Consider the following 17,990-nt stretch of genomic DNA (forward strand, 5'->3'; position numbering starts at 1 on the left):
CCTGACGAAAGAAGTTCGCTTCAGACTATTCACGTCATTGTCAATTGTAATCACCGGCCTGGCTGGACCTATACCAATTCTATAAGAATGAACTACTGCTGTCCTTCGTTTTTTCCATGTCTGTGCTAGCCATCCACCGACTCTCCCATACCATAAGGGCTGTTCCTCTCATCTGCCGGTTCCATCTGTCCACAATGCTAGATCATCTACCCCAAGACTACGACGCCACGAGGTACCGACACTGGATCAACGTCCATGGTGCTGGTGATGCTAATACTTCTGGTGGTACTAAGTATTGTAATGGTATTGAAGCTAATGGTACGAATGCTGCCAATTATACTAATGGCACTGGTAATGGTACCAATGGTATTAATAGTACTAATGGTAGTTTCACTCGTAGTAACAGGTCCGAAGACTGCTTTACCATCATGACTTACAACCTCCTCTCGCAACACTACATCTGGAACCAGGTTTACGGCTATTTGGACCAGAACTTCCTCAGCTGGTCTGATTACAGGTTCCCGTTGATCAACAAAACTATATCCCAGTTCCAGTGTGACATCATGTGTTTCCAGGAGATGGAGTGTTCAGTGTACAACTCCTATTGGTCAGTCGGTTTCCCAAGTCCCAACTACTCCAGCTTCTATATGAAGAAACTGCTTCCAAAGTATTGGGCTGATCGTCCTAACGAGCACATCGATGGTGTTGGTATTTTCATTAACACCAACAGGTTCACAGTATTAGACAAGACTATGGTCAACATTGGCGAATACGTCAAAAACAGGCCGCAACAGTACACTATGACTAATGACATGGTTACACGGTTGGTCTCTCGTAACACTGTGGCCATTGTCTTAAAACTCTATGACTTTATATCCCACCGTTATGTCTATGTTGCCACCACTCATTTGTATTGGTCACCGCAATTTAATGATGTCAAAGTACTTCAGACCAAGATCTTACTCAACATTCTTGAAGAGTTTATCGATGTACCTGATCCTCACATTATCTTGATGGGTGACCTTAATTCCAACTACCAGTCGACAGTGTTCAAGTTGCTTGATTCCGATGGAGCAGACTATCACAGCATCAATCTCAGTGACTATCCTGAATTTGATGGTCTAGACTACGGCAGAGGTAACAGTCTTGTAACTGAAACTAACCATATCCACAATCAATTCCATCTCTACAATATCTTTGAAGAGATGCTGAGGGAAAAAAAGATGTCCTTTACCAGTTTTACTCGGAGCCTTACCGATGTCTTGGACCATATGTTCATCAATAAGGACAAGTTTAAGATCATGCGAGTTCTAAGTGGTGTCGACACCAATTATTGTCTGGACGAAAAGGTTCTCGGATTCCCTAATAAACAATTCCCTTCGGATCATATCCCGTTGGTGGCTGAGTTGTGTTATATTTAGTCAACTTATTTATTCATATACAAGAAACATGGACAATAATGTAAAAAAAAGTGCAAGAAGTTAATAAAAGAATGCTGTTGAGTTTCATCAGGACTCAACCACTAGCATTCATTGACAAACCATTGTAAATATTCTAATTCCTTGGAAACACGGTGAAATTTTCAGATTTTTGCAATCGAGCCGCACAAATATAATACAATTATAACTAATAAGAGGGATTTCCCTCTCTGAACGGCAAAAGAGTTGAAACGCAAAAAAAAACAGCAAGAACGAGCTCCACTCTATCAAAACAAACATATTTCACAAATTACGGTCCAAGTCAAACAAAATCAATAGCTCCCGAATTGTGGTGTTAAGTGATATGCTAACCATTTTGCAATCGCTATCGCCAGATGTCAAGGGAGCTGGTCGTGCACGTACCGCCAAAGAAGGGTGTTGGCGAACAAAAAAAATTTCCCATTCTCAGTCTGGGTTTGCTGGATATCAAAACGATCGAAAAATCTAGAACCTGTGGAATTCATCACAATACAACAAAACATAGTCAACAGAACGAGCTGGCAGCTTCAGAAGACACGCGAGAAACTGCCAGAAAGCTAGGAGGACGGTTTAAACCAAAAAACGAACCGAACAACAGCCTTTCGCCACCAACTCAAGCAGTGAATCAACTCAATTGAACTCTTAGAATTGAACGAAGGTGAAGAAAAAGAACCCATCAAATTCACATATACAATAACAATTGCAATTTAAAACAGCAGCAGCCACAACAACCACGGAGTACGAATATACTAACGATATAACATTATTACTACTAGTTTTCTATCCGTATTCCAAGCTTTGTCTCAGTAACAATTTCATCATTTCAACTTATCATTGCAGTCAAGAATTCCATATTATATGAAAGTCGCTGAATGAACGTCAACTCCAAATACCAACAGGGTCCGCTCCAGGGCCAACCCCAGGGTAACTTGCAAGCACAGCAGATATTGCTCCAGCAGTTGCAACAGGGCCAAACTCAGCAGCCTCAACAACAGCAACAACAGCCTTCTGGAAACTTTGGTGGCCAGCAGCAACAGACTGATTCCTATAACGATGGTATCAACCAAGGACTTTACTCGAGCAACTACCAGAGAGCACAACAACCTCCACATTTGCAACAGCAGTTCTTTCCTCAGTTCCAGCAATCGCAGCAACAGTCTCAGACAACACTGCAATTGCAGCAGCCATACCAGCAGACTCAGCAGCATGCCCAGCTACAACAGCAGTATCAGCCTCCCCAACAGCAGCAGATTCCAAGGCAGCCTCCGCATCTTCAACAGCCACACCAGCAGCAGTTCTACAGCCAGCAACAGGCAACTTTACAAGCACAGGCACAGGCTCAGGCTCAACAACAACAACAGCAGCAAGTTCAGCAGCAACAGCAACAGGTCCAGCAGCAACAGCAGCAGCAGCAGCAACAGCAGCAACAGCAGCAACAACAAGCCCAGATCCAACAGCAAGTGCAACATGCCCAGCAACAGCAAGTTCAGCAACAACAACCAGCTCCTTTACAGAAACACACCATGATCAACGTAGATAACGCTAATACTATATACTGGCAACACCAACTTCAATTGTGCCAGTTGTCGAGAAATGCCAATATTCCCCATTACTATGCCAGACAGTATGCTTCTAACTCGAGGAAGAACAAGAACCCATACAGTGAAGTCAAGTCGGTTAGTTTGGTGGAGGCAACACGCCAAGTCATGACTGCTGTAGAAGAACAAGAAAAGAGTATAAAAGCCAACAATACTGGTGGATCGAACACTCCCATTGCCAGCTCTGCCTTGTTGCACAACAAAAAGCTTGCTCACGATATGGATGATGATCACACTCAGGAAGAACAGAGAATGAGATTGAAGACCCAAGGAAGGCAGTTATGGTGCCAGTTGGACTTGAGTGGACAGGGACTAGTAAATTTGTCGCCAAAGCTCTTTCATTACGACTTTTTGGAATCATTGTATATCAACAACAATAAGTTGACTTCCATTCCTCCCATAATAGGTAAATTGAGAAGCTTGAGAACGTTAGACTTGTCTCACAACAGAATCAGTGAAGTTCCTCCAGAATTAGGGTTATGTTACAACTTGAGATACCTCTACTTATTCGACAACAATATCAAGACTTTACCAAACGAGTTCGGCAACTTAATCGAGTTATTGTTCTTAGGTATCGAAGGCAATCCCTTGGATTTGAACATTGCGAACTTGATTTCCGAAAAGGGAACCAAGGAGTTGATTGCCAATTTGAGAGATGTGCGCCCTCCAATCTTGACTCCAAAGCCACGACAATGGCTTCTCTTGGAAGATGATGGAGAGATAATCGATCCAGCCACCAACCCTGAAGCTTATGCCAACGAAACAGAATCTCCAGATTCATTCACTTTGATGTCCTATAATACCTTATGTCAACACTACGCACCATCTAAGATGTACAAGTACACACCTTCGTGGGCCCTTGATTGGGAATACAGAAGAAACCGCTTGAAGGAAGAAATCCTCAACTACGGCAGTGATATTATTTGTATGCAAGAAGTGGAAACCAGAACCTACAACGAGTTCTGGGTGCCCCTTATGGAAGAGAAGGGCTACAAGGGTCTCTTCTTCAACAAGACAAGATCCAAGACCATGACTGAAGCCGATGCCAAGAAAGTTGATGGTTGTGCTACTTTCTACAAGACCAATAAATTCACCTTGCTTCAAAAGCAGAACTTCGAGTACAACAGTGTCTGCATGGGCTCTGACAAATACAAGAAGACAAAAGATTTATTTAATAGATTCATGAACAAGGATAATGTTGCATTGATCACGTTCATGCAGCACAACGACTCAGGTGAAAAAATTGTCATCGTCAATACACATTTGCATTGGGATCCTGCTTTCAACGATGTCAAGGCATTGCAAGTGGGTATTTTGTTGGAAGAATTGCAAGGTATTTTGAAGAAGTTTCAGCATACGAATTCGCTTGATGATATCAAGAACTCGTCATTAATCATCTGTGGTGATTTTAATTCCGTTGAAGACAGTGCAGTATACCAATTGTTCTCTACTGGTTCAGTTTCTAAACATGATGACTTGAATGGCAAAGATTATGGTAAGTTTACTGATGAAGGCTTCCGTAGTATTTTCAAGTTGAAATCCACCTATAGCAATGTTGTGGATTTATCGTTTACAAACTTCTCGCCAGGATTTACTGATGTCATTGATTACATCTGGTACTCGACTTCTACGTTACAAGTTAAGGGGTTGTTGGGTAATCTTGACCAGGACTATATCAGCCACTGCATTGGTTTCCCCGACGCCCATTTCCCATCGGATCACATTCCACTCATTACCAAGTTCCAGGTCAAGAAAAGTGGTGCTAAGAAGCCAGACTTCAAGCCAGACTTCAAGACTGGACCATCGAGGAAGACGTGAGAGGTCAGATTCGCCAGTTCTACATTTCAAACATATGTATATTATTAATTATTACTACTCCGAAGCCGAATAGGTATGGTTGTATTTTTACTGTTTGGTTTTTCTGTTAACGTTTACTCATACAGTTACTTCTAACGAATTCTACTTATCTTTTTATAGCTTTACAGTTCGAACCACGATCTAGATCATACTAATTATTTGTAATTCTGACTGCTTATTCTACTGTAGATTCAGACTTTTGTGACTTTTCAGACACTAGTTATCGATAGCTACATGCTGCATCCAGCACTCCGATGATTGTTCCGGCAAAAATTTATCCGAGCTTTGATCCGCAGCCAAATTCGAGACGTGTTATACATAAAGAGAAAATTCAAGCAGTACCGATTGCCTTCGACAAAAGAGGCATTGTTCAGGAACATACACCTTGGTTAGTTGGCTAATTGAAGTTGAAGTTAATAAAATGTCGTTGTTAATTCCAACTCAGAACGATTATGAAGATGCACACGGAGAGCTCGAGGCCGAAAGAGAATACTATGAATACTTCGAGAAGGTCAAAGATCAAAAAGACGACAACGGAAACTATATATATCCTTGGGACTTCGAAGTAGTCGAAGGATTTTTCAGACAATCTCACCCAGAAACGGACGACTCTGTGTTCAACTACGCTTTGGAAGATTTCGGTAGAACGAAGAGCTGGCCAGAATTGATTGCTGACTTGAAACAGTTGAACGAAGCAGCCAACGACAACGAAATATACAAGCTCATTTTCTTTGCTAGACATGGTCAAGGATACCACAACGTATGTGTCAACAAATACGGTGTTGAAGAATGGAAGAGAAAATGGCACTCGCTCAAAACTGACGGAGAAATAATCTGGGCTCCAGACTCCAACTTAACCGATTTGGGAATAGCTCAGGCCAAAGAGAATAAGGAAGCATGGAAGAGAGAGATTGAAAAAGGTGCTCCCATTCCCTCAAAGTTTTACGTTTCACCATTACAGAGATCCAGTCGTACTTTGGTTCACACATGGGACGATATCAAACCTAGAGACATCAAACCGATTGTAGCTGAAAGTATACGTGAAACTCTTGGAGTCAACTTGTGTGACAAGAGGTCAACTAAGACAGTGATAGAAGAAAGATTTGGTGAATATGGCTTCGTTTTGCCAGAAGATGTGACTGAAGAAGATACTTTATTTCAATCCGACTACAGAGAAACTATGTTGGAACAAACTGTGCGAGTTTCCAAGTTCTTACATCTGCTTTTTGACGAAGATTTGGCTGCCCATGGAGGAGTAGATAGAGCCAAGTCTCACAAGCACTCGTTCGTTTCGACTACTTCACATGCGGGAACCATTAGATGCTTCATTATAGCCTTGAAGCACAGACACTTCACCATCTCTACTGGTGGAATGATCCCCATAGTAGTGAAAGCCACAAGAAAGTCATAATTCCATAATTCTGGAAAGGCTACAAATGCTTTACATGCAACCTAGATGTTAAATATAGAAAATTAGAAGCTAAACAAATATAAACAGTACAGATTTTTGAGACAAAAAATCGTGTAGCTTCAAGTTTCTAATATGCTTATCCAGATTATATGAAAGCATTTTGGAATTTTCGCAGCCCCTTAGTGAAATTTTGAGTTTGCGCATTCCCAATAGGGGCACCTGAGAACTTATTTTAATCTCAAATACAAACAAATGGCTCCGGTGCAGGCCCAACTGTTGGCCAGAACCCAACCCAGCTCTAGTTATGAACTCAATGGTGGATGACAGAGTGAGTATTACTGAACTCAAGGTGGAGAGCAGAGATTCTTGTCTCACAGAAGTTAGGAACACTGGTAAATAATAATACGCATAGAACATTTTCTTTGATGCATTATGTATAGAATATTGCATCACTTTAGATAATAACATCACCTCATCTCCATATAGAAGTTACTTGATAACCTCCCCAGATTTTCAACTTATGCAATAGCTTTCTTTCCTTTGAATTGCAAACACATTCACTACATATACTAGTAGACTATGGCACAGAAGTCACTTCTAGCTTTCTTTTTGCTTTACTTGCTTATACCAGCAGCCTGTTGGAAATGGCCCTGGCAAAGCAGTTCCTCTGATTCCAGCTCTGACAGCTCCAATGATTCAGGGTCTGGCGACATGATATCGAGTATTTTCAACTTCACCTTCTTTTCTCAGCCAGACAGAAACCCATATGCTCCATTCCCAGCCACATGTCCTGACCATGCTATTGTTAGAGAAGCTAGCAACATTTCTGATAACGAGAAGCTGTACATCCAACAAAGACAGGCAGTCACCAATAAAAATTTAATCACATTCTTGAACGACAGAGCTAACCTCTCCAATTTCGATGCTGAAAAATTCATCAATGACTACTCTAGTGAGCACAATATCACTTTAGGCTTAGCCTTTAGTGGCGGAGGATATAGAGCCATGTTATGCGGAGCAGGAGAAATGCTTGGGCTCGACAGCAGATACTCTGGAGCCAAGTCCAATGGCTTGGGAGGGCTTCTACAAAGTGCAACTTACATGTCCGGACTCTCTGGAGGAAGCTGGCTTGTAGGGCTGGTGGTACTCAATGACTTCATATCTATTGAAGATGTTCTCAACGGAGACATCAACATTTGGAACTTGGAAGATTCCATCATTAATCCCTCTGGTATCAATATATTTGGTACCGTGCAGTACTATACGGACATTGAGGAAGCTGTTCTGGCCAAGATGGATGCCGGGTTTAATGCCTCGATCACCGATGTCTGGGGAAGAGCTCTTTCGCATCAGTTTTTCCCAGACGATAACAGTGGAGAAAATGTTACCTGGTCCAGCATCAGGAACTTGTCAAGTTTCCAAGATCATCTGATGCCCTACCCTATTGTAGTTGCCAACGGCAGAACTCCAGGATCGTATATTATCAACGAAAATTCAACTGTTTTTGAAGTTAGTCCCTACGAACTTGGATCCTGGGATCCATCATTGAACAGTTTTAGTGATGTACAGTTCTTAGGCTCATACATGGACAATGGTACCCCAAATAACTCAGACAGTTGTATAGTCAACTTTGATAATGCTGGATTCATTATGGGGACCTCCTCTTCCTTGTTTAACCAATTTATCTTGCAATTGAATGGTACAGGAATTCCGGATGCCATTAAGTCAGTTATCAATGACATTCTCAGTCGTGTGAGCCACGCTGAAGTTGATATTGCTCTCTATTTTCCGAACCCTTTCAGACGTGTTGAAACAGCTGCACTGATAAATATCGTATTGAACAACACTTTGTATCTCGTTGACGGAGGTGAAGATTTACAAAATGTTCCATATTATCCACTCATCCAACCAGATAGAAAGTTAGATATAATCTTTGCTTATGACAATTCTGCCGATACCGAGCAAAGCTGGCCAAACGGAACATCGATTTCGTACACTTATTTGCGGCAGTTTTCTGACCAGGGAAGAGGTACTCCATTCCCGTTTGTGCCTGGAGTAGATGATTTCCTTGATCAAGGTCTCAACCAGCGTCCTACTTTCTTTGGCTGTGATGCTGAAAATATGACAAATTTACTCAATTTCCATGGGAATCCCGACCTCAATGTAACTGATATCCCATTGGTGGTACAGTTGACGAACCAGAGATTTTCTTATAATTCCAACACTTCGACATTCAAGATGTCGTATGATGATGACGAGGTGAGATCCATGATTCAAAATGGATTTGAGGTCTCTTCTAGAGGAAATTTCAGCGATGATGACAACTGGGCTAGGTGCGTAGGGTGTGCTATCATAAGAAGATCTCAGGAGAGACTTGGGTTGGAACAATCGGAGGAATGTAAAGAATGTTTCGACCAATACTGCTGGAGGGGTGGTGAAAAAGGGGCTGCTTCTGCCACTGTTGATTTGGAAAGTTATACCACTTTGGCTTCGATCGCTACTAGTTCGCATTCAGAGTTGCCAGAGCAATCATCAGCTACTGCCGAAGCAACAACCACTTCAAGCACCACCAAAAAAAGTGGTGGGCAGCACCGCGCTGTAATCACGTGGTCGATTGCACTGTTTTTCGTACATGCATTAGAGTTTATGTTCCTATTTTAATCAAAGTATATCATTTTAGTATCTTATATATTATAATAAAAAATAGGTGGATACTTCATTTCTTTGTCTAACAGGAAACAGAAAATGACTTACATAAGACGCATAATTTTGCAACCAATCACGTGAAGTGTCACGTGAATTTTCAATCTGCAGCGCAGAGCAGTGAGCAGAGCAGAGCTTGAAAAAAAATCAAATAAATTTGTATGGTAGAAAGTGATGTTAAAGAAGAAGTTTACGGTGCAAGTAATTAACAGACACAACCATGGTCAAGTCTTACGATCGTTATGACCAAGAGAAGTGCTTTGGAGTTATAACTTCACAGTCTAATATCTTGTGGCTTCCACCTTCGGACTCTCAATCTGCCAAATCTAATGGTCGTGCCATCTCATCAGCTCTTGAAGAGATCTTGGTTTGGGATATCAAGACAGGGGAAATTCTTCAAAGGTTAAGAGATGGATTGACTCCTGGGGCTTCTAATGCCCCTACTTCTCATCCTCCATCACCTGTAACATACTTAGCCCACCATAGTGATACGAACATCCTAGCAGCTGGCCATCTTGATGGATCGATCAAGTTATGGGATCTCACTTCGGGCCTGGTTATCATTAACTTCCTGGGACATAAATCAGCTATAAGTCTTTTGAAATTTGACAGAAGTGGTACCAGATTGTGTTCTGGATCCTCAGACTCTACCATAATTTTGTGGGATCTTGTAGGAGAAGAAGGTTTGTTCAAATTGAAGGGTCATAAGAGCCAAATCACCGGCGTAGCATTTCTTTCCGAGAATGAACTGGAGGAAGTCAGTGATGAAATGGAAGACTATTTGTTATCTGTTTCCAAGGATGGGTTGATCAAATTGTGGGAGTTGAAGAGTCAGCAATGTATCGAGACCCACTTAGCTCATAGTAACGAATGTTGGTCTCTCGGCATAAATAAGTCCAAGAACTTGGCCATCACTTCCGGCAATAAGGATCAAGTCAAAGTGTGGGCTATTGACCTCACTCAACCAGACACACAGAAAATTGTAGAAAAAGGTTTATTTGAAAAGCAAAGCAAAGCCAGATGTAATGAAATTCTGTTCAAGTACATCAAGAGTTCAACTTCTATTGTAGAGTTGTTCTCTCTCCAGAACGCTGATAGAACTATAGAAATCTTCCGAGTCAGATCGTCTGACGAAATTAAGAAGGGTATTGCAAGAAGAACAAAAAGACTTCGCGAAAAGGGCTACGAAGACAATGAGATCTTGCAATCGATACAGGAAGCAGAAGTTGCCATGACCATCTCTCCATTCACCACATTAAGAACCGTCTCTAAGATCAAGTCTTGTACTTGGGTAGCCAAGTCGAGCAAGAAGCTTGATATCTTGATTTCATTAACCAATAACAGCATAGAATATCATAACATCCCAGTTCCAGAACTGTTCAAAAAAGCGTCCGCTTCTGACATATATTCTGTCAAACAGCACTCGATCGACTTACTAGGTCATAGGACTGACATCAGAGCCATGGACATCTCATCCGATTCCAAGTTGTTAGCCACTGCATCTAACGGTGAATTGAAGATCTGGAATATCAAGACTACTAACGTCATTAGATCGTTTGCATTGGAAGGGGGTTACGCATTATGTTGTAAGTTCTTACCTGGTGGCACATTGGTTGTCGTAGGCTACAAGAATGGTGATTTGGAGTTGTACGATCTTGCATCATCTTCTTTGGTAGATAAAGTCGAGAAGGCTCATGATTCAGGCAACTCCATGATAGCAAATGGTAACAAAGAAGACGAAAATGGGTCTGCTATTTGGTCTTTGGATTTGACTCCAGATGGAAAGACTTTAGTTACTGGTGGTAACGATAAATCTGTTAAATTTTGGAACTTCAACGTTGAACAAGAGGTAATCCCAGGCACAAATACGACAATTTCGAACTTGAAATTAGTCCACACACAAACCTTAGAACTTAATGAGGACGTTTTGTGTGTCAAAATTTCTCCTGATGCCAAGTACTTGGCAATTTCGTTATTGAACAACAATGTCCAGGTTGTTTTCTTTGACAGCTTGAAGTTGTTCCTTACATTATACGGTCACAAATTGCCAGTTTTGTCGATCGATATCTCCTTCGATTCTAAATTGATCATCACTTCTTCAGCTGACAAGAACATCAAGATCTGGGGTTTGGACTTTGGGGATTGTCATCGTTCTATTTTTGGTCACCAAGATTCGATCATGAATGTCAGATTTATTGGTGAAACTCACCATTTCTTCTCTTCAGGCAAAGATGGGTTAATTAAGTATTGGGATGGTGATAAGTTTGAGTGTATCCAGAAGCTTGCTGCCCACCAATCTGAAGTATGGTGCTTGAGTGTCAGTAATGATGGCTTGTTCATGGTCACTGCTTCTCATGATCATTCGATCAGATTATGGCTGGCTACCGATGATCAGGTCTTCCTTGAGGAAGAAAGAGAAAAGGAAATGGACGAATTGTACGAGAACACGTTATTGGACTCATTAGAAGACGACGAAGCTCCAGTGCGTGAAAACGAGGAAGATGACGAAGAAATGGATGAAGTTACTAAGGTAAGTAGACAAACCATGGAAACCTTGAAGGCAGGTGAAAAATTGATGGAGGCTATGGATATTGGTATTGAAGATGTCGAAGCCGACGAAGAGTACCAGCTCCTATTGAAGAACTACATAAAGACTAGTGGTGCTGTTCTTCCAGTGAAGCCAACTTCAAACTCAATCTTGTTAGCATACAATATGTCAGGACAAGAATACGTACTTAGCGTTATTTCCAAGATCAGGTCTGCGCAATTGGACGATGCTCTTTTGGTCCTTCCATTTTCATACTCGCTTCGTTTGTTGAAGTTCATTGAAATCTGGACCAGCAAGGAACATGTTAAGACCAACGTTGTGAACATGTCCTTGATTTGCAAGATCTTGTTCTTTGTTATCCAATCCAATGCTAAGGAATTAATCAGTCAGAAAGATCCTCAAATCAAAAACCAGATGTTGAAGGTAAAAGAACAGTTGAGAGACGAGTTGCTGCAGACCTGTAAGCAATTGGGTGTCAATACGCAAGGGTTAAGGTTCGCGAAACAACAATGGAAGTTAACCCACGAGACTGAGTTTATAGACGAAGCTGAGCAAAGAGAGTACGAAGACAAGAAGGCAGCCAAGAGAACTTTTGCAACGATATAGATATCTGTATAGGGATAACAAAAATGCATGCACATTAGAATGGCTGCGAAAATGTAGATAAGACTGAGGGCGCAAATTATGAAATTTAATCTAGACCAAAATATGATTAGAGAGCAATCGAGGTATATGGTTTTTAACGCGGAAGTTCCTTTGGAATCCGAAGTTGCGGCTATTCCTTCTTCCTGTTGGACTTGAGGTTTGAGCGAATAGTACTGATGCTACTGGTTTCACCAGCTGAAGACGAGGCTAAACTCAAAAATTAAACTGTACAGTCAAAAAATAATCGGGCAAATCTTGCTGCGGATGGCTCTTTCTTTCAAAATATCAAAAAATGTCGTGATGTATCGAGACTTTGACCTAGTACCAGCACCATTGTGTTCTAATACTACCATTGTGTGGCGGCTCGGCTTGTGGCCTGGCTGGGTAGTGCAAAAGACCGAGATACGGCTGAAAAAATATTGTTTGGACCTACGTCATCGTTTGTGTCACCAGTAGTCTACAGAAGCTTATCACTGGAATTCGAATGAACAACGATTGAGGGGAGATCAGCTACAGGTGAAAGGCTGTGGAGGCTACCCAGAGTTCCCGTGAATTTAGAGTACGATTAATGTTGCATCAGATCAGATAGGTGGCTAGCTGCAGGAAGAAGATCTAAGTCGGGAGGAACGCATGTTAGCGATAACCAATGCCGTTCGGAAGACAAAAAGAAGCTGGCAAGCCTGGAGATAAAGGAACCCCTCTCGGTAGAAGATAGAGGAGAAGGACTTTGCTATCTTAGCGAGAACAAAGCCTGGAGAAGCCCTTAACAGAAACCGTTTCCGCGAGTGGCCCAAGCAAGTGAAAAATTGCGGAACAGTGGGGTTGGCACCGATATCTGCCAAGGGCAGTCCAGTTGACGAATCAGAAACAGGAGAGGATAGAGTTTCGGAGGATCGGGAACACTCCGAAGTGGGCACATTAGAGTCAATCGGCAGTTTTTGCCGCGGGATTGCGATTACGATGGAAATACTAGATTGTTTAGGATGGTGGTCTTGGAAAATATAGTGGAGATGGGTTTTCAAGTCTCGCGTGGGCAGAAATGGTTTCAAAAAGAGAACGTAGATGGCCATAATTGTCACTTTTCAATGCCACAGCCCTATTCTTGTCTGTTTCTACGTCGGAGTTAGTATGACCAGACTTCGCCCTCGTTGTAATTATTATTGTGGAAAGTGATTGTTGTAGTAGATGTAGGCCGATAATTTTTTATCGTCTCACTAATGTCTCACTAGTCTAGTCTCGTCAGAGAGGTGTCAAGACTAGACTAGCGAATGAACACTTGTATCCAAGAAGTGGCAAGGCTAAGCTTACCAATGACATACAGACATGGAATTGTGCCATGGTAGACTATAAGACCATTCGACTTACTTCTAGTAAATACGGCAGTAGAAACTAATCTAGCAATAGAAGTACCACAGAAAATAGAAGTACCGACCGTGAAAATTCGCACCTAATAAAACTCTATTAGCGTACTATTCTCACATTAGTAGACTGCACTAAAAAAAACCAGGTAGACGGCAGTTGTCTCTACGGACTAAACTTGAACCGATTCCACCACTACAACTGTACCACCACGTCAGGAACACCGCTAGACCGTGCAATTCGCTGGGATACGCAGCTTCAGACTGTTCCGCGTCCCAAATTTTGTATTGAGTAGTCTCACTTTTAATGGCACTCTTTTTTTCCCTACGCTAGCCGTCTATTTTGAGTGTCATCCGTTATTTGCAAACCCTCAAACTTTTCGCTTTTTTAGGCACACAGTTTGCTTACAATATTTATTTAGATTTCACTCTTCTTCGTTTGAGCACTTTTCATTTTTGTAGATACCACGGACTAACCTCATACCCATAGCCAATACCACCCACAACCAAGACTGTTTCTGCCATCAGTCACCCACGTCCGGATCATTACCCGCCATTGCTAGTGCTGCCACTATCCACTATAAATCTCATACAAATAGTGCTCGGTGCTAAAATTTCACATAGTTAATCAGAATCAATCCTCACCGTTGACCCCACTTCACCACATCTCCACCCAAACACCCCACCACATCTTCTACTTTCTACAGCAGATATTGCCACCACTATAGACATCGTATCGCTTATCTTGCTGCCATGAACAACATGCAACAGCCCCAACAGGGCATGAGCACCTGGCATCTGATGTATGCCGTGGCCGAACGTGAAAAAGTGGTCCAGTTTCTTACCAATGCTTTGCGTGAGATGCAAGGAGTTAACTACGATCCACAGAGAGGTGCTGCTATAGCCAGGGAGTTCGAGAAATACACCTTCATGAGATCTTCGTCCCGCGACGAGTACCTTCGTCTTATCAAACAGAAGATCGAACAGCTCCGCTCGTCGGTCCGAGGCGTGCCCGGACGTCCACAACAACAACAGCAACAAGCTCAGCAGCAGCAGCAACAGCAGCAACAGCAACAGCAACAGTTACCTCGTCAACAATTGCCTCAACAGAATATCCCCGGTGCTGGAAATGTAGCTCGTAACCAGAACCAACCCATGAATGCCCAGAACCTCAACTTCCTTCAGCAGCAGGCTCAAGCAAGACAACAGCTGGCAGCTCAGATCCAGGCCCAGATGCGTGGCAACAATATGGGTCAGCCTAATGGCCAGCTACCACAGCCTAATGGACAACAGTCACATCAGCAGAACCAGAGTCAGAATCAAACTCAACAGCAGAATCAACAACAACGACAGCAGCAACAACAACAACAACAACAACTGAACCAAGTGCAACAGCCAGCTGGAGCCAATACCCCTGCCAATCTCCAGCAGATCCAGCAGATCGTCAAGAATTCCCCGATCCCAAACGCGTTGTTGGCCAAAATCCCCAATCTTCCTCCAGGAGTCTCTACGTGGAACCAGGTATTCGACTGTTTGCAAAAGAAGATCATTCCAAATTCGGCTGTTTCCATCATCAAGGATATACACAACACACATATCCACTTGGTATATCGACAGCAGCAACAACAGAAGATCAACCAGATGCAAAACCAGCAGAGAAATCAGAACCAACAGTCACAGGTGTCCCAGATTCCGCCACAGAGACAACAGCAGCAACAGCAACCTCAACAAGTTATGGGCGCAAGCATGAGTCCCAACATGGGCAATGCGAACCCCAATAATGCTCCTAACAATGGTAACCTAATGAACAGTAACAATAATATTGGCAACTTCAACATCAACAACTTGAACCCACAACAGAAGCAACAGTTATTAGCGAGACAACAGGCTCAGCAGCAACAGCAAGCTCAACAGCAGCAACAACAGCAGAGAAATGCTATGGCGAATGGACCTCAAATGATGCAACAACCACAGCAGACTCCGTTGCCTGCTCCTATGCAACTGTCTCCATTACAGGGACATCAACAACCAATGCAAAGTCAACAGGCTCAGCAGCAACAGCAACAGAACCAGCCTAAAGCACCTGATTTCCCTATCACTCCTCAGGATATCATGAAGTACAGTCCAGCCGCGATGACATTATTGAGTCGTTTACGCTCCAATAACACAATTGTGAGTGATCTTGACCAGAGCCAGAAGGAGAGCTTTATTAGACGGTATATCCAGCACCAGAAGGCTCAACAATGGAAAAATGAGATGGCAATGAGAAACAACAGTAATAACAGCAGTAATGCAGGCACGGCAATGAATGTAGGTGGTTCAGCTAATAACGGTAGTAATTTCGCAGCTGTTCCACAGAACCGCCTTCAGCAGCAACAGAACCAGATGAAACAGCAACAGCCCCCAGCTGCGCCAATTCTGGAAGTTCCACCTCAGATTCCGCAGCAGCTGCCTTTAATAGGCAACATGCCTGTGAATCAAGCACAAATGATGAAGCCTCAATCGCAACCACAGCCGCAAATGAACCCGATGTCTTCTCCTGTGTTGAACCAGAGACCAGCTTCAAGTATGCAAATGAATAATGTTAATGCTTCCTTTGCTAACAATGGTCCAAACAACTTGAATACTGTCAGCCAGCAGCCTCAACAGCAGCAGCAGTCTCAGCAGCAGGCAACACAGGCACTGCAACAACAGAGCGCTGCTGCCTTCTTACCACCATTAACTGATGAAATGAAACAGAGATTAAAACTGTTGATAGACGAAGTATCGAAAGACAATGTGGTATTGAAGGATGTTTCTGCTTTGCTTTCTCCAGAGGATAAGAGCACCGTTCGTGAGAGCATGATCAAGATCTCGAGACACTTTGCCAACGTAGATAGTATCATCAGTTACTACTTCCTTCTCACCAGCGACGCCAATGGTACGAAGAGGTTGATACAAATGAAATACATGACCAAGAACATCATGGATAACCTCCATAGAGGCATCTACTTGGCTGGACCAGATTTGATCGAAAAGTTGAACTCACAATATGAGAGACACTTTGGCTACGTCAAGCAGCAGTTTGCTATAAGAAGACAGCAGATGCAAAGACTGCAGCAGGGCAATCAACAGGCTCCGCAGCCTCCAGCTCAGGCAATTAATCGCCAGGCTCAATTCCCTCAACCGCAACAACCAATTGCACAACCCCAACCGGCCAATCTTGGTCCTGCTAACAATTGGCCCAACGTAGGACTTCCACCTTCACAGGGTTCGAATGGTCAACAAAGAGGCGCTATCAGCAGTAGTCCATTGATGCCACAGAGTGCCTCTCCAATGATGGGTAACTCACAGCCATCAACACAAACTACTCCTCAAGCTAATAATTTGAAACAAACTCCAAAGCAGATTCCTCCACCGGTAAAGAAACCACTGACGAGTGCAGTGAGAAGAAAGGGTTCTACCAAGGGTCTGGTGAATGGTACTAGCATTCCTACTCCTGCGGGTACCGCAGCTACACCAGGCAGTTTGGCTAATTCCATCAAGACTCCAAATAGTATCCCAACTCCACATCCTGCCACTCACAGTAACAAGAACACCCCAACAGGGCAATCACCTAATTATCCAGTTAAGAATACTCCAACGGGTAGTGGAGCTCCTGCAACTGATGCTGATATTTTCATCAACACTAAGGATGACTCGAAACTGGCCAAGAGAAGAGATTTGTCCAATTCCGATCCAGAAAAGTTCTTCTATGCTTCGTTGGCTAACTTGCTTGAGCTCGAGGACTCGTTCGTTGACATCAAGGACGCGACGTTACCCAGAACACCTACATTGGTCAACGGTAAACCGACAGCCAAGTCTCCATTGTCACCAGCTATTCACGGTGGTGAATGGACTTGTGAGATCAAGCCAAATGCGATCACTTCTGCATTCAGGCAGGTAGACAGTATCAAGGAATTGGTGTCGAACGACATCATAGAGAGGTGTACCAACTTGGCCATAGAAGAATCAGACAGAAGAAATGTCAATGGCGAAGTGAATGGCATTGAGGGTTCTTCTAACGGTGGTATCAAGAGAAGCAGCGAAGACGACGACTTGGAGAACTTGTTTGTGGAAAAGAAAGCCAGAACCGCTGAAGAAGATTACAAGTATGTTTATGAGCCAGTTTCGTTTGACGAGTGGAAGCAGTTTGTGGTATCCAGTATACAATAATGAGATTTACAAAAGGGCATTTTGTTTTAGCAATATGTCATATACTTTTCTTTAGTTCAAAATTTCCTTGGTTATTTTAGTATTACTATTTGTTCGCTTTTAATATTGTTATTTAATAGTACGTTTCTTACAGATCATTATAGTATTGTGGTGTAAATGTTGCTACAAAGTCAATTCAATTATAAAAATCGAGCCTGATTAGTATTTAAATAACAGCAA

At 42.6% G+C, this 17,990-nt stretch overlaps 4 protein-coding genes across 4 annotated transcripts; all 4 read left to right on the plus strand. All coding sequences in view use genetic code 12, as the record gives it.

The window, feature by feature from the left end:
* Positions 1–194: 194 nt before the first annotated feature.
* Positions 195–1,421, plus strand: CCR4 (Glucose-repressible alcohol dehydrogenase transcriptional effector (Cytoplasmic deadenylase) (Carbon catabolite repressor protein 4); the record flags this gene model as incomplete). Its single annotated transcript, XM_001382641.1, has 2 exons — positions 195–297; positions 415–1,421. 2 exons carry the CDS (start codon positions 195–197, stop codon positions 1,419–1,421), a joined length of 1,110 nt encoding a protein of 369 aa, XP_001382678.2.
* A 1,428-nt stretch (positions 1,422–2,849) lies between these two features.
* On the plus strand, positions 2,850–9,041 carry PLB5 (phospholipase B3; the record flags this gene model as incomplete). The annotated part of the gene is made up of 2 exons (XM_001382642.1): positions 2,850–2,917; positions 6,983–9,041. The coding sequence occupies one exon, from the start codon at positions 7,035–7,037 to the stop codon at positions 8,982–8,984; it is 1,950 nt and encodes a 649-aa protein (XP_001382679.2).
* Positions 9,042–9,246: 205 nt separating this feature from the next.
* On the plus strand, positions 9,247–12,180 carry DIP2 (beta transducin; the record flags this gene model as incomplete). The annotated part of the gene is made up of 1 exon (XM_001382643.1): positions 9,247–12,180. One exon carries the CDS (start codon positions 9,247–9,249, stop codon positions 12,178–12,180), a length of 2,934 nt encoding a protein of 977 aa, XP_001382680.2.
* Positions 12,181–14,023: 1,843 nt separating this feature from the next.
* Positions 14,024–17,904, plus strand: PICST_67102 (transcription regulatory protein GAL11). The gene is made up of 3 exons (XM_001382644.1): positions 14,024–15,372; positions 15,454–16,899; positions 16,936–17,904. The coding sequence occupies exons 1-3, from the start codon at positions 14,331–14,333 to the stop codon at positions 17,769–17,771; spliced, it is 3,324 nt and encodes a 1,107-aa protein (XP_001382681.2). The 5' UTR covers positions 14,024–14,330; the 3' UTR covers positions 17,772–17,904.
* Positions 17,905–17,990: the final 86 nt, after the last annotated feature.

This window comes from Scheffersomyces stipitis, chromosome 2, assembly GCF_000209165.1.
Source record: "Scheffersomyces stipitis CBS 6054 chromosome 2, complete sequence".
Lineage (NCBI taxonomy): Eukaryota > Fungi > Ascomycota > Pichiomycetes > Serinales > Debaryomycetaceae > Scheffersomyces > Scheffersomyces stipitis.